At 39.8% G+C, this 15,924-nt stretch overlaps 1 protein-coding gene across 5 annotated transcripts in view; it reads right to left on the bottom strand.

The window, feature by feature from the left end:
* Positions 1-15,924, bottom strand: part of DOCK9 (dedicator of cytokinesis 9) — a 299,398-nt gene that overhangs the window by 117,949 nt on the left and 165,525 nt on the right. For all 5 annotated transcript variants that reach the window (XM_023218031.2, XM_023218032.2, XM_023218035.2 and 2 more), the window contains exons 5-9: positions 14,953-15,022; positions 13,181-13,276; positions 12,085-12,219; positions 6,440-6,614; positions 5,440-5,507 (exon numbers count right to left, since the gene is read on the bottom strand). In XM_023218031.2, the coding sequence (XP_023073799.1) occupies positions 5,440-5,507; positions 6,440-6,614; positions 12,085-12,219; positions 13,181-13,276; positions 14,953-15,022 (544 nt within the window). The remainder of the gene's footprint in view (positions 1-5,439; positions 5,508-6,439; positions 6,615-12,084; positions 12,220-13,180; positions 13,277-14,952; positions 15,023-15,924) is intronic.

Genomic DNA, 15,924 nt, shown 5'->3' with positions numbered 1-15,924 from the left:
TAATGTATATATTGTGAACATATTTTTATAAAAAAACTTAAAAACCTTACATATGTTTCCCTATATTTCTACGAGCAATCAGTTTAGTGAAAGGGGAACTGCAACTGGTTATTAACGTCAGTGTTCTCAGGAATGTGGGAATGGAGAATGAAGGGAAAAGGTGAACTTTTCTTTAAACAACTTTGGGTATTTTTACTTACTGTGATAAGCATACTTATTTCTAATCAAAATTTTAGTAAAGATAATAAAATAAATACTTGTAATATGTACTCTCACAATCTAACAGTGGACAAAATACAGCTATAAATACCATCCCAAAGACTGCAGTTGAACCCTTCTCAGAGTGATAGAAACCAGCTCTGCTTTTAAAATAACCTATGGTCAGTCTATATTGTGATGGTAGGAAGAGCCAACTGGCTTTTCCCCAGACACCCTGTTGCCACTTTCCTGCCCAAAGCCCACTGACTACTCTGGGTTTTGTGGCAAGGAGAATGAGAGGAAAATGGAAACAGAAAAAGCACAATGGCAGAGCTGTTCTCTGTACAAACTGGTGTCTTCTGAGAAGACAAGGAAGAGAATGATTCATCTAAACCAAGGGCGACTCCCCCACCCCACCCCATCCTGTAAACCCTACATTCAAGCACTAACGACACACCCTGACAAGGTTTTCTTCTTTGTCTTAAGAAGTAGTTATGGACCAAACATTCAAGAGTTTCCAGAAAGTTTGCTGTAGGCTTTAGGCATATTGTGTGTCTTAAATTTATTTGCGAGTAGATAAAACAATTTAGAGACAAAGACTACGGTCAACAGCATCTTATTCTGAGGATGAATTACCAGAAACATTGTATTGACTGTTGGGTCATTTAAGCAGAATGGGTTGGAACAGGAGGACTTTGCAAAACGTTTTGAGGCCAAAATACATACTCTTTAATTTAAAGAGTTATCATGATCTATTTCCACTACTTCCAAGACACCGAACTTCTCAGGACCATCAGCTTATCCTCTTCACAAAGGAGGCCTAGAAATGCAATGCCGCTGACCCCATAGACACAAGACTAGCCGGCTCGTTTGTATCATAGTGCAATGATATTGTTTTCTGGATTGGAATCTAGGGAAGAAAGCACTTATTACAGACTTGGTTTAAAAATTCAGAAAAAGTATCTGTGAAAGCGCTGGGTTCTGACAAGTTCTGCTGAGCATGGCCCTTGATCCTCACTCCATCTCCATGAGACTAGAAAGTCTGAGACATCATACTTTCCCCTGCACGCAACTGTGGAAGATTTACCTGGAACAATAAGTTCACTTGCTTAAAACAAAGTTGAAAGGTAAAAGGGTGTGAGCAATTCTGGTTTCAAAAAATAAAAGCTCACAAACAGAAAAGCTGTGGAAGAAAACATAAGGTGGGTTTTCTTCACACTATCTTAAGGAGGTGACATATATGTTCTGATGTCACCTAAGATATAAATGTAACCCGAGAAATACATTATTAAATAACTAGTAACGAAGTTTATAACCTGATTATGTTACTCCTTGACTTTCTAGGGAAGAAATCAATTAACTAACTTGAATTACGGTTTGTGTATCTGACTAAAATATTTAGAAGACTGAGGCTATACACTGTTATATTTATAATAAAAAATTGTTCGGTTCCATAATAGACAATAGGAGGAAAAGAACCAGTTTTAGGGTAAATACAGTGTGTTCTCTAATGAGAAAACAATAAAGATGTTCAGTACTAAATGTACAAACATAAGTTCCAAGATTATACAAAATATTCTGAAAACCGAGGTTTACATCACACATACTGTAAGTAATGAGCCCTTCCATAATATTCCAGAATGAGACAACAGTTATTTTTGCACTGAAACAACTTCCTGTCGGTCATATCCTGTTTGGCTATGTCTTAGTCACAGTGGAAAACAAAAGCCGGGGCAACAGGATGAAGGAGGTTAGAGGAGCTGATTAGACAAGGAACCTGCCATTAAATTACACCTTCAGCCACCTTCTGCCTACCCCCATTGTTCTAGGCCTTTCTCTGCAATCTTACTGAACTGTGGCCCAGCCTCCCAGCCTGACCCTTTCTTGCACCTTCCTTCCCTGATACTGACCTCTTTACCTCTTCATCCCCTGAGTAAACACCTTACACAGTTCTCTCTCTCCACCCCTCCCCCTGTACACTTCAGCCTCTGATTCTGTAATCATGGAATCCATTCCTCCTAAAAATGGGATGACCAACAGTTACCAGATCAACTTCTTTGCCTTCTCAACCAGTGCAAATAATCCAGACACCCTGAAGGGGGATGATAAACAGCCCAAATTGCATTCTTGCTCAGGGCTGGGGACAGGGAACACAGGTCTCCCCTTACTGCCTGGGCTGCTCACACTGACACCACTTAGCTGGGTTTTAAAAGGCAAAGCCCACAGACACCCACGTGCTGAGTGAATAACTCATCTCCATTTTCTTCATTCTTTTCCTCTTCAAAAAATTACTTTCCACCTTTTCTACCTTTTTCTGCCTTCCTAAATAAAATTATTTTAAAAACACCTGAAAGCGAGGGGGAAAGAAAAAAACAGTAAAGCCTCTAACAAGGATGCATTTTTTTAGGTTTTGACCATGATTCCTAGTGAGAAATGTTTTAAATCCCCAACACAAAGATAAATGTTTGAGGTGATGGCTATCCCGATTATCCTGGTTTGATCATCGCACATTGTATACAGATATCAAAATATCACACAAACCCCCAAAATAGGTACGTTATATACCAATGAAAGGAAATAAATATACATAATAGCACACTAAGAAAAACAAATATCTTTTACATCACTACGCAAGACACACACACACACTATATATATATATAAATAGTACACAGCCCTTAATATGATATTATTTTATATAAAAAATAATGTTATTATTAAGGGCAGTGTACTTTCATATTCTCCATTCAATTCTATCACATTAAAAAAAAAACACCTTTTTTTTTTTTTTTTTGGAGACACAGTCTTGCTCTGTCACCCAGACTAGAGTGCAGTGGCATGATCTCAGCTCACTGCAACCTCTGCCTCCTGGGTTCAAGTGACTCTCCTGCCTCAGCCTCCCAAGTAGCTGGTATTACAGGCACCACGGTGCCTGGCTAATTTTTGTATTTTTAGTACAGACAGGGTTTCCCCATGTTGGCCAGGCTGGTCTTGAACTCCTAACCTCAAATGATCCGCCCACTTCAGCCTCCCAAAATGCTGGGATTACAGGCATGAGCCACTATGCCCGACCTAAAAAAACTTTTTAAAGTGAGTCACATAATGTTTAGCTAAATAACCCCGACACAAAGCGTACATGAGTCCATTCACAGAAAGGTCTAGAAAAGTCAATACTAATCTACAGTGATGGAGGTCAAAATAATGAGGGTCTCAGGTCCAAGCTAGCCTGAGGGCTGCTTACATCAGTGTACAAATGTGAACTCCAGTGAGCTCTACAATTCATGCTTGAGCATTCTGCTATTATAAATTACACCTCAATAAAAAGAATAAAAAACTAGATACAAACCAAACAAAAAGAAGCAGGGGTTGAAATCAAACTGATTTCACCAACTAAAATGGCTTAAGCTAACTTGTAACCCATGGTTTAAAAACAGTTCCAAATATTTTAAATGAAAAAAATATATAACTATACTTATAAAAATATTAGTGTGTATATATAAATGTACACATTTATATTAAATATATGTATATATTCAAAAATCTCCCTAGGTCTTGGGATCAAACAATACTGAATTATATTGGCTGGGTAGTAAGAGAAGGAGGGGACAGTTCCTGTAATATCCTCAGAGGAAAAAGTATAGATTTTTTATTAATCAACATTAAGCTCAAATAACATGAATCTTCTCCTAAGTATCCATTCTGTTCACCCAATAAGTGCAGAAGGTTACTTTCTGAATTCCAGATGGCATCACATATATTACCTGCTGCAACAAACTAAAACCCAAATGGGCACAAACATTTTGTTTTGAGAAATTATGAACTCCCAAACATCCAGAAACAAAAAAAACAAATCTCGATGCAAAATATGATACACAGACATTCATAACGCAAAAACACAAACACACAAGCCAAAACTCTTCCTGGACTAGGAGGTGGTTACAATGGCAGCACTAAAATTAGCTTTAATAGGCAGGTGCTAAAAAGATACTGTGGTAACAGTCAAGTCCTTAAAAAAAAACAATGTCCTAAAGTCCTAGCCAGGGAGGGAGATTTTACACTTGAGAACAGCCATGTTGTCTTAAAATAAAGGTCAATGCTGAATGCTCGTCTATTTATAATCCTATAGAGATAAACCATGTTTCTATTATAGTGTTTAAGATGTGGGTGTGGAGGGTCACCATTTCACTCTAGTATCAAAAAAAAAAAAAGAATAGAAGGGCAGTAACAGAGTAAGAGTGCAAAGGGCTAGAGAAGACAAAGAGATTTCTCTCATTTAAGAAAGAATCATTCAGATACACACAAGGACACAAGCACAAGGACAGTCATTGTAGTTTTGTTTATAATAGAAAAAGTGAAAATAATAGAACCGCTAAAATTAAAAGTCTGTATAGTACAAATAAAAGGGGTAAATTTAAAAATTTTTTCAGGTGCAGAACAATACATATAGTATGTTAGCATTTATAAAACATTTTTAAACATACTAAATAACACCATATATATCATTATGATCGATTTATTTGTAAAGATATAAAAATGAAAGTAAAACTTTTAATAGTGCTTGTTTCTGACTGGGGTTGTGGGAAAAGAAGAAAATGGGAATAAGGACAGTGTTTAAACAGAACTTCAATTATAGCTGATGTTTTATATCTTTTAAGAATATGGAAGCTAAAAAGGCAACATCATAATAGATATTTAATCTGGGAAGTAGCAATATGGTTGGTTTGCTTTTCTTTGTGCTTTTCAGTAACTCTCAAATTTCTCAAAATTGTACGATACAGGAATAGCTTATTTTTTTCCCATTGAGAGTGACCGAGAAACAATTTCTGTAACTCAGCCAACCCCTGGGTTTTGCGGCAAGATTACCAGGTCCTTCCTCTTTAGAACTGTGTCTATTAACCTGAGTAAGGGAGAGCACATGTACGATGTGCTATGATGAGAACACCTGCCTGCATATTTCGGTTATTTCTTCAGTACCTGTGATGCAGTGTTAAGCATTATCGGGGGGAAAAAAACACTTAAAACAATAATAAAAGGAGAATACTTTGCAGGGTACTTTTTGGAAGACAGACCTGAAATCATACTGCATGAGTACACGTCACCTTATAATCAGGTCAGAAAAACAGAGAGGTAATCCCAATGTAATTGTTATGATTTCAACAGGTTCCATTCTGGACAAACCAGTGAAATGAGAAATACTTCAACAGCATTCAGTGAAGAGCAGAAGACGTAAGACAATGTTACCTTGGCAAGTTCCGGCAGGTAGCTATCTAAACTGGAACCAGAACCTTCCAATTTGCTTTGTTCATCATCTAAAATGGCAAAACAGATTACTGGAGTCACTTGTATTCATAGCATTTCATTTGAAACAGGAGGAGGAAGGCCATTTCTCTTAGGTGCCTTCAAATGAACACAGTGGTTCCCCACTCTGGATGCTCCCGGGAAACACTTGGGGTGCTTTGAAAAAATACTGATGCACAGGCCCAGTGGTGAGAGTCAAAACATTGAGTAGCTGGTATAGCATGGACACTGTCCCATTAGACCTGACACCAGCTATGAACAACAGCCCACATGGACACATCCATGAGACCCCCTAAAAGTCAGACCTGCCCAGGCTCTGCCCCAGGCCAACTAAATCAGAATCTCTTGTGGGACCAGGTAAATGGTATTTTTAAAAAGCTCCCAAGTACTTCTAAGGGGAAGCCAGGGTTGGGAACCACATAAGGGTTGAAGTAAAACATGAATTGTCAAGAACATAGCCAGTTTTTTCTCACCAATTTAATCTGAGGCTCCCATGCATTCTAATTATTACTAATATTTTATAATACAGTAAAAATTCTATGCCAGATACTTGAGATTCATTTTCTTATTTACTCTCCCATCTTCCCAGCAATTTTCATGTTTATTCCCATTTTACAGGTGAGTCAATTGAGGCTCAGAAAACATAAGTTGTTTACCCAAGGCTACACAGCTGAAATACAGTATTTATGGGACTCAAACCCAGGTCCTCCTTTCTGCCTCCAAAGCTCTGGTTCTTCCCATTACATGATTTCTACATAGAAAATGTCAGGGAAGTAGGTCATAACGTGGCAAAACCTTTGCGGACAGGCTATTTGTAAAGAGCTCCTATCCGTCCCACCTCTCATGTACTTGTGCAACACAAGTCTCCTTCCTATACCCACCTGGCAAAAATAAAGACACCCACAGAGTGTGTATGTGCCCGGGGGAAGCCAACCCTGCCTACCTTCATGAGAGTCACCATTTCGCTTTTCTTGCATCGCGGCTTCAAAGTTGAGCTGGAGGATCTTATTTAGAATTGTGATCCATTCTTCCATTTCTACTTCGCTGTCTGCTGCCAAGAGATAAGTACTTTTGTCCTGCATTTTGAGCTCAAAAGCAAAACGCCTGACTTTGTTGTTCTGAAATGAAAAAAGGATAAAGAGACAAAGTTTAAGAATTAGAACTGCTTCAAAATAATTTATCTCTCTTATTTGTTGATGAGTGCTATCTCATTGGCATTGAGAACCAAGCTATTTTAAACTGCAAGCCCCCTCCTCATGAAATCCCATCACTGCCCACCTTCCCTGCTTCACTTCCTGCAAGCTTTATTTTTCCATCTGACTCATTACCTGCTTTACATACTCATTTGATTCATTGTGTGCCCCTGCAGTGGAATGCAAGCTCCTCAAAGCTCCCATTTTGTTCAGTGCTACACATCCTTAGTCTCTATGGACTCTACAGTGACTTGCACCTAGTGGGTGTTTGAAAAATATTTGTTGAATAAAGGGAATTTCATGTAAAATTTTCATATTTCTTCAGCTCCTATTTTTTTTTAAGGAAGTAGTGTATGGTATTATATTTTTAAAAGCCAACCATTATCTATTATGTTTGGCTTACTTATCTGGAACTTTCCCATCCTTTATGAATCCCAAAAAGTATTTGGACTCCCTGTCCGTGGCCTTGCCTCCTGCCTCCGGTTTTCATGCCTGCGCAAGGGTGACTGGCTCAAAGAACAAGAATAGTAGTCCATGTGCAGTAGCAGACGGAAGATGAACATGTACTAGGCCAGGACTTCTCAGCCTCAGTATTACCGACACTTGGGCGGCCAATTCTTTGTTGTGAGGGGTTGGCCCGTGCATTGTACAATGATTAGCAAAATTTATGGTCTTAAGCCAACAGATGACAGTCTTCAGACATTGCAAGATGTCCTCTAGGGAGTAAAATTTCCCGAGGTTGGCTGCGCTAGACAGAGGTTCAGCTCAGAGGAACATGGCACAAGATCCCCTGCAAGCACAGGCGAAGTGATATGAAATTGAACACTTCCACTAACCTGGGCCAGCAAGACAGCCTCCCATATAGCCACTAAAATCCTAACGGGTTATCTACAGTCACTCTAAGAGTTCCTTGGTGGAGGTCTCAGGGACAGGGCAACCCTCCCAAAAGCCTCTGTGATTTTGCAGCACAGTTCTTAGAAATGCAAAGTCAAATGCTCCCCTTGGCAAAGTCACACACTCTTGTGCACAGACTGTCTGCTGTGGGTTCAGTAATTGCCACCTCGGATTTCACTTAAACGTCAAGGCAAGAACCAGGGAAGAAGTCAAAGGCTAGAAACAAAACGAGTTTTCTCTCCTCCTTTCCCTGTATACTTACAATCGTGAAAAGAGGAAGTTAAAAGTGGGGGAAAAAAATTCTCATTAGGCCTCAATTCTAAATAATTTCTGTTTCTCAGTCTCAGTTTCCTCATCTGCAAAATAAGTATAATAAATTTCAAGGGTTCTAAAATACTCAAAAATTTTTAGTTTAGGCATTTTTTTTAATTCACAGCACCAGTCAACTAATTTTTTAAATAACATCCATAAGTAATCATTTTTAAAAACACTTAAATCACAACTTTTGACTCTTAGTTTACAAACAGACATAGATAAAAACAAATTATTTTACTCTTTTGAAGGCTTGGATACACTTTATTAAATGAAAAACACCATCAGCTGCATCTGCAAAGATATTTTGAAGGAAGAGACTTCCATTGAAATCAGAACCTTAGATTTTGAAATGCACCCCTGAAACTAATGGATAGCTCAGGGCTCTCGTACTTACAGACAGCTGTCCCCTGGGCCAAGAACATGCAGCAAAACTCTCTTATAAAACAAAAACAATTACTTCCTACTTTAAAAAATGAGGTTACCAAATATATTTAGGTTTGCTTTAACCTTCTTTTTAAAGTCGGTGCCAGAAAATTCAGCTAAAAAGTAACCTAACGGTCTTTTGACTAAAGAATACAAATAAAACTCCTACCTGGGAATCCCACCCAAAAAGTTAATTCACTGTCATTGAAACATCACTCTGGCACTCCTTACTTCATAAACACTGTCAATAAACATCCTCTGATATAATGAAGTTGTTCATAGTGGTGGCTTTCAGCGGAGGCTGAATTGCCAGCTGACAGACATCCACATTCGCTGTTGACTGAAAATAATTTTCAGTGAGCATTAAGCGGTGCTACAGTCTTGATCTTGGGCCCAAATACACTTTCATATATTTTACCTTTTTTTTTTTTCTTTTTTTCTTTTTTTCGGTGGGGTGGGGATACTACACAGCCGTGTTTTGTTTGTTTGCTTTTTTGTAATCCTCTCAAATTACCTTTTGGTGTTTTTCATTTATTTTTCAAAGTGGTTTTTAAAATTAGTTACCAATAATTGAAGTTACCAAAGTTTAATTCAAATTCTGTATTTCTCACTTTTTGAGAAACCAGATGATCTGGCACCTTTGAGCTGGGCATTCCAACTGGCGGTACCAGCTGCAGATGGGCAGCAGATGCCCCCTTTAAATGGGGCACTGGGCTCCAGGTCACCCCAGCATTCCCTGTTGATTTGCAACCAGGCCTCTCTGTCACTTAATTTACCTCCTTGGTGGTTGCAGACATCTGATTTTGACCCCTCCCTTCCACTGCTGAACTTGAGGAAGAAACCGGATCTGGACTTACTCTCCCACCATCATTGGTAGAAAAGTGGACAAAATACATGAAATAACAGTTTTTAGATAGGGGGAAAAAGGCAGTGCAGCCCTTTCTTTGTAGAAGGGAAAGACATGAGGTTAGCCCCACATCGCCTCAGCTTTCTGCCTGGAGGCAGTATCTGAACTGCGGCACAGGAAGGGGAATCCAAACAGAGCCCTGCCATCTTGCTGAGTAGAAGACACTGACCAGACCTGGGGAAGACCAAGGTGGCCAGAATATGCAGGGCAGAGTCTCCAAAATGACGGGAAATAAAACAGCACAAAGGTAAGAGAGAGCAGAGCTCCAGAAAGATCCACCGAGTCACACATGCATTAGGTATATATTTTCTATTTATATGTTATACCTTATTTTCTATTTATATGTTATACCTTAACAAAAAAGCTTACCAAAACAAAAAATAAAAATCAAGACACAACAACCAAAATTTTAGAACACTGAAGAGAAGACCACAAAGAACAGGGATTCAGAATAACATCAGAATCCTCCAAACAACAGTGGAAACTAGAAGGCAATGGGATGCCCTTAAAATTCCAAGGTAAAGTGATTTCACTTTGAATTTTATAACTAGCCAAACTATGAGTCAAGCATGAATGCAAAAATAAAGATATGAACAGACACCCTAATTCTCAAAAAATTAACATCTCACACACAATTCCTCAGCAAGCTGCAGAAGATGTGCTTCTCCAAAACAAGAAAGTAGAACAAGAAAGAGGAAGGCATAAGGTTCTAGAAACAGGAAACCCAACACAGGGAGGAAGACAGGCCGAATGCCTATCTAGGAATTCGGCAGGGAAAGCAATTCATCCAGATTCGAGGCCAAAGGAGGGTGCCAGGAGCTAAAATCCTATCTACCAGCACAGAAGTCATGCAATGACGTCCAAAACTGATGAATGAAGAAACAGCAGTGAACACTTGTGATCTAGCACCACTATTATTTCAAGGGAAGAGGATGTGAGTGGGTGAGGGTGATGCAGAGGTGAAGCACTGCCCTTCAGCACCGCTGGGCTTTTTTTTTTTTTTTTTTTTTTTTGAGACAGAGTCTCGCTCTGTCGCACAGGCTGGAGTGCAATGGCGCAATCTCAGCTCACTACAACCTCCGCCTCCCAGGTTCAAGCGATTCTCCTGCCTCAGATTCCCGAGTAGCTGGCATTACAGGCACCCGCCACCACACCTGGCTATTTTTTGTATTTTTAGTAGAGACAGGGTTTCACCATGTTGGTCAGGCTGGTCTCGAACTCCTGATCTCAGGTAATCCACCCACCTCTGCCTCCCAAAGCGTTGAGATTACAGGCATGAGCCACTGTGTCCAGCTGGGCTGTTTCAATCGGACAAATGTATTCCTTGGAAGAAAATGCACTTTAATTTTGGGTAAACACGTAAATACATAACAAGTATACCTTTGGTCAAACCAGATAGCTGTATCACACTGGCCCCACCAAACAATCTCCTTACAGAATCGAGCTACAGGCCGATGTGATCAGCCACCATGGAGTCATTTGAAGAGAGAATTCTTTGATAATGGTGACTGAATCTTTTGTGAGGGATTGTTAGGAAGATTGTTCATCAACCACAGAGCCTTCTGTCTGAGGGGGACCCTGAGAAAAATGCCTGAATGACCTTCATTCTGAGATTACTGGGGCAGTTTCTGACTAATTGGATTGTCTGTATCTTATGTGCACTGTGAATTGTGCGACTGAACAGGTCTCCAAGTGAGAAGGCACAGAGCCCAGGTGGTGGCCCACCCATTGCAGGTGTTAGATCTTCAAAACATATGCTTTCTCCTTAACTCTATTTTCTCTCACCCGTATCCCAACCCCCTGTTCATTTTTCTGCTTTCACCCCCACTTTAAGTTTATGCTATCCCATGTCCTGTGTATGCCTGTAAGCTGCTGCCTTAAATCTTCCTTGAAAGTGGCAAAGCTGGATGAATGGAGGGGTGGACAGATGGATGGATGAACGGATGGACAGATGATGGACAGGGAAACTGACAACTCTCTTCCAAGGACAATGCTAAAAAGCTACAGAAGGATGCACGCAAAACTGGTAGTAGCTCCCTTCAGAGGAGAGAGACTGAGGAGGGGAGAAGGAGTCCAGAAGGACTTTTACTTTATCTGTATTATCTGATTTTTTACAATAAAAATACATTCATGTATTATGTATAATTAACAATAATTTTAAAGGATAAGTACATAAGCCCTGTGATATAAAAGTACAACAGCCCTATGATTACAAAACTATCTAATATTGTCCAAATGCTTACCATTTGTTGCCACTGTTCTAAGCTCTTTACATGTGTAATGAATTAACCCTCTCAGTAACCATATTTGGAACTTCCATTATCCTTATTTAACAAATGAAGAAACTGAGGTACAGAGAGGTTAAATAACATCTCCAAGGTTACAGCACTGGTAAGTGGAGGAGCAGGGATTTGAACTCAATCTGCGCTGAAATCTAATCTCTTTACTGATCTACATAGCCACTGGTACTATAATGCTAGCGATAAAAGTCACCACTGAGATACTATGAAGTGTTTTAAATATTTTCCTGCACTGATTCATCCAATGTGCTCATTTACCATATTAAAGAAACATTCTCATTATCTGAATTAAGTAGCCTGTTAAAGGTCACACAGCTATAAAGTGGCCGAGCCAGAGTGCTCCTGCCTGCCACAGCATAATTCTGCCTCTACATTATCCCTTTCGTCTTCTATAATGATGAAAAACAAGCCTTTCCTCATTTAAAGTTAGATGTTATATTTCTACCATGCGTACTGCCATTTTTAGAAGTGTTTGCTTAAATCTGCTATTTTTTATTTATGCATAAGCACTACTGCAGATAAGAAAATGTAACGGCAAAACTCTTTTCATATTTACCTGAACCACACCCATACAGGAATCCAGAAATATTGATCCTTTTGGTTCTTTGGAGATCTTTTCATCTTTATAAAAATTCAAATTATAGGATCCATCGCCAAGTTGAATCAGGTGGAAAAATCGTCTCTTGAATGACTGAGAGAAAAATACACACACAGCGATTCTTTCAAAATGAAGAGGGTCACAATCTCTATCAATAACCCACTTATGACTATACACATACATAAAACCTGTGTCTGTTCTCACTCTAGCTGACGCTCCAGGTTACTGCGGGGTTAAGACTCCCCATCCCATCTAAGAAGCTCACTGCATCTCAGCTCTGAGGAGGTGGGTCCCCTAATATCCATGGGTCATTTTTCTCACCCACGGAATCGGAGATTTTACATAGCTACCCCAAAGCAGTGCAGGGACTTCCAATGTGGGACGCAGCACAGAAGGCCAGAAACTTTCTCTAAAATCCCCAGGGTTTCTTGCTCACAGAATGGGAACTATTTTTTGCCTCAAGACGCTGAATGATTTTCCAGCCTCAGGGTAAGGACAGTCACATTTCCTCCTTAATTGTTATCTCCCTGACTCGCTTGTTTCTATTCCCTTTGTTATTAACCCTGGTGTTTCTCTGGTCCCACTTTTCTCCTGAATAGCTTCTTCTATTGGTGTGACTTCTCTCTCTGCAACCTTCTCCTCTATGCAACTATTTTCTTTTTTCGTCCTCAAGTTTTGCTTTACTTGACTGTTGCAGTACACCTCTATAGAAGTGCTCAGGATTGGCATGACAGATATGTCCCTTGGTGACATTCTGTGAGGTACCAATGAACACTTTTCAGTTACTATAGAGAAGAAAGCCTATTGTCAGTGACTGCACCTTCACACCAGCCGAGGGATGGTCTCCTTATGCTGGTGGTCAGAAGATAGTGAGGGAAAGTGGGTGGATGAGACTGTGCCAATGGGGGTGCTATCACCAGGGGAGCATCCTAGGAACCAGACAATGTCCCTTTTGTGGGGAAGAACAGCATGCGCATTCATCTTGAGCATTGTTCTCGAGCTCTATGGAAGAAAGGGCTGTGAGAGGGGAGGGCAAAGTGATGCGCGTCCTCACCCTCATGGTCACGCTGATGGCACTGTTCATGTTGCCTTTGTACAGCCAGCCATGCTTGGTGATCCCACCCTTCTGGGAACCGAGGGACGCAGCATCCTAGGAGAGAAGGAAAACACCACCAGTCAACCTCCGTTATTACCTGGGTTACTTGCTGTGAGTTTGGTCAATGGGAAGGTCACCCCCTTTGTGCCAAGTTGTCCACTGCCCCTGTACTGAAGTACCCATTGACACCAATGCCTACAAGCCACATAAAAGTCCACTTGGTGGTAAAAGAGAGAGACCTGCCTACATTTCTGAAAACTTTATTCCATTAAAGGCAAAGCTAGCTCCTGTCCAAATTTTTATTTGTCAGTGTTTAATGAGCCACAGAAAGGACATACTTCAACTGACCACTCAAGTTGGAAGGTCTTGCCTGATTTCACGAAAAAATGTTTTCAAATTACACTCCCCTATAGTCAGAGGACAAAAGCACATTCCTGGAAACCTTCCCAGAGGCTTAGTTCAGGGAAAGGTGAATAAAGAAAGGGAGGAAATGTGAGGCAATACAGAAAGGAGAGATAAAAGTGATGGAGGGAAAAAAGAAGGAGAGACAGGCAAGAATGCAAGCAGGGATAGAAAGGAAGAAAGGGGGAGTCAGAGAAGTGAAAGGAAAGAGCTGAGAGAAGTGAAGAGACCTGCTTTTTTAGCACAGACCCCATGCCGCAAGACCTGGGTTTAAGGAGAAGAGCATGGAGCTGCCAGTTGCTGCTACAAGTATGTTAAGCACACATTTGTATGTATAATAGACAGAGGAAAAATACACACACACACACACACAGACACACAATCTGGCAAAGCTTTTGTAATCACACAGACAATTGCAGAAAGATTCATCATATGCTTTGTCTTGGACCATCTCAACATTAATATTGGTGGTTTTAATATTTCTATTAATAGCATAATAGAAATAACTTACCATCTAGGATTTTACAGTTTAGTGCATGCCCTTACATGCTGTATTTCCATTGGTCCTCCTGTCACTATTCATGCTAATCAGCTCCAAGTTCCCAATATATTGTTCATTTTGAATGAGCAGTAATTTTTCTTAGAATTGTTTTAAAAGTAGTTTCTAAAACAATCAGCTGCATGCACATTGCTTAATGAGTGGCTAATGTTATAGCTCAGCTGACACATTTTTTAAAAAGAAAAAACCTGAACTCACAATGGGACACTTAACAACCAATGGGGAGGATAAGAAATGCAGAGATGGGCACTGTCTTCTCGTGAGGTTTCCCTCACTCAGTGGGCAGACTCACCTCAATGCCCTACTCCCTTTATATACTTCTTTAGCCATGAGCTTTTCTCTGGGAATAGGGGGAGTGGGCTTGATAAAATCAGACCTTCACTCACTAAAAGCAGTCATTGAAGAAATATCCATTTAAATCTACTGGCTGGCAGCTGTTTTGAGATCTGTTGAAAAACAATCTAAATTCAAGGTCTAAGTCATCTTGATATCTTTTAACAATGTAGCCAGATCTGATCCAAGTCTTTGAAAATGATCTCAGAACAAATAAACACAACCAAGAGAACATGAAATGCTAAGCAGTAAAGTTGAAACAGAGACCTTATTCCAATCAATCAATAACATTTTAAAAAAATTATTCCATTTCATGTAACACTCCAATGCCTATTTTGGCTAAATGTCGGTAATTTTCTAACTAATCTTGTAAGTCTGTAAAATTCATGTTTAAATCTAGAGTGAAAAAAGAAGCAACAGCAAGCAGGTATCCCACCTCATCTTTGTCCACCTCCTCGTCAACTTCATAGACATGAACTGGAAGTTTATCCAACTTGACCACTTTGCTATAAAAACAACAAAGAAAAATTTAGAAATGCCTAGTCAAAGAAGAGGCTTTGCATTTCCTCTTCCATCCGAGGGCCCAGCCTTTACTAAATCCAAAGATGGCCCAGCTTCTTTATTCAGACAAAGAATAAAACCATCTATGCCCTTGTTTTCAAGGTGGGTAAGCCAAGAGACTTCAGTAACAAAGCTCCAAAAAGCTATATGGAAAAGACAGCATAGCTTCTGGGGAGTCAGCAGGCATATTAAAAGTAAGAAAGTAATTAGTTTTTAATAAACAAAGACTTGGTAGAATAACTTTTAATACAAAGTTTATGAGGAAAAACAGGAAGATTGAGTTGTTGCATTGAAACCGATTAACAATGATGGTATTAACCACAACAAAAACAAGACACCAATATCAACAGCAGCTTGCATTTACTCAATGGGTATGAGGTGCCTGGCCCTGTGCACTTCTCATGTGCCCTCTCATTTAATCCTTTAATGATGGTGACTGTTGTTAAGGCCATTTAACAGATGAGGAAAATCAGGCTTACAGAGGGCAGAGCTGTCCAAGGCAGAACACAGAATCTGTGTTCTCCATCACTTTACAATTCTCCCTTTCTTTCTCGTCGCACGTTTGGAAATGCTCATTAATGCCAATAGGGAAAATGTACCAGCAGTCTAATAGATAGTAAGTACACGACATCACATAGTCTGATATATTTCAACCCTTAGACTATGAACAACAGGATCAACAAAGATGGACTAAGCCAATCCAATGGGAAGAATTAAAAAATCCCTAAGGGAGGATTGGGTAAATATAGAACTAAAGAGCATAGCCATCTGGAGAAGATAATGCTAGGAGGGAGTGTTCCCGGCTGAGGTTTAAAAAGAGTCAATCAGGGAACTGGCCGAACACACT

Source organism: Piliocolobus tephrosceles, chromosome X (genome assembly GCF_002776525.5).
Source record: "Piliocolobus tephrosceles isolate RC106 chromosome X, ASM277652v3, whole genome shotgun sequence".
In the NCBI taxonomy this organism is placed as follows: Eukaryota; Metazoa; Chordata; class Mammalia; order Primates; family Cercopithecidae; genus Piliocolobus; species Piliocolobus tephrosceles.
Note: the sequence above shows the minus strand (reverse complement) of the source record. Positions and strands in the feature narration are given on the sequence as shown.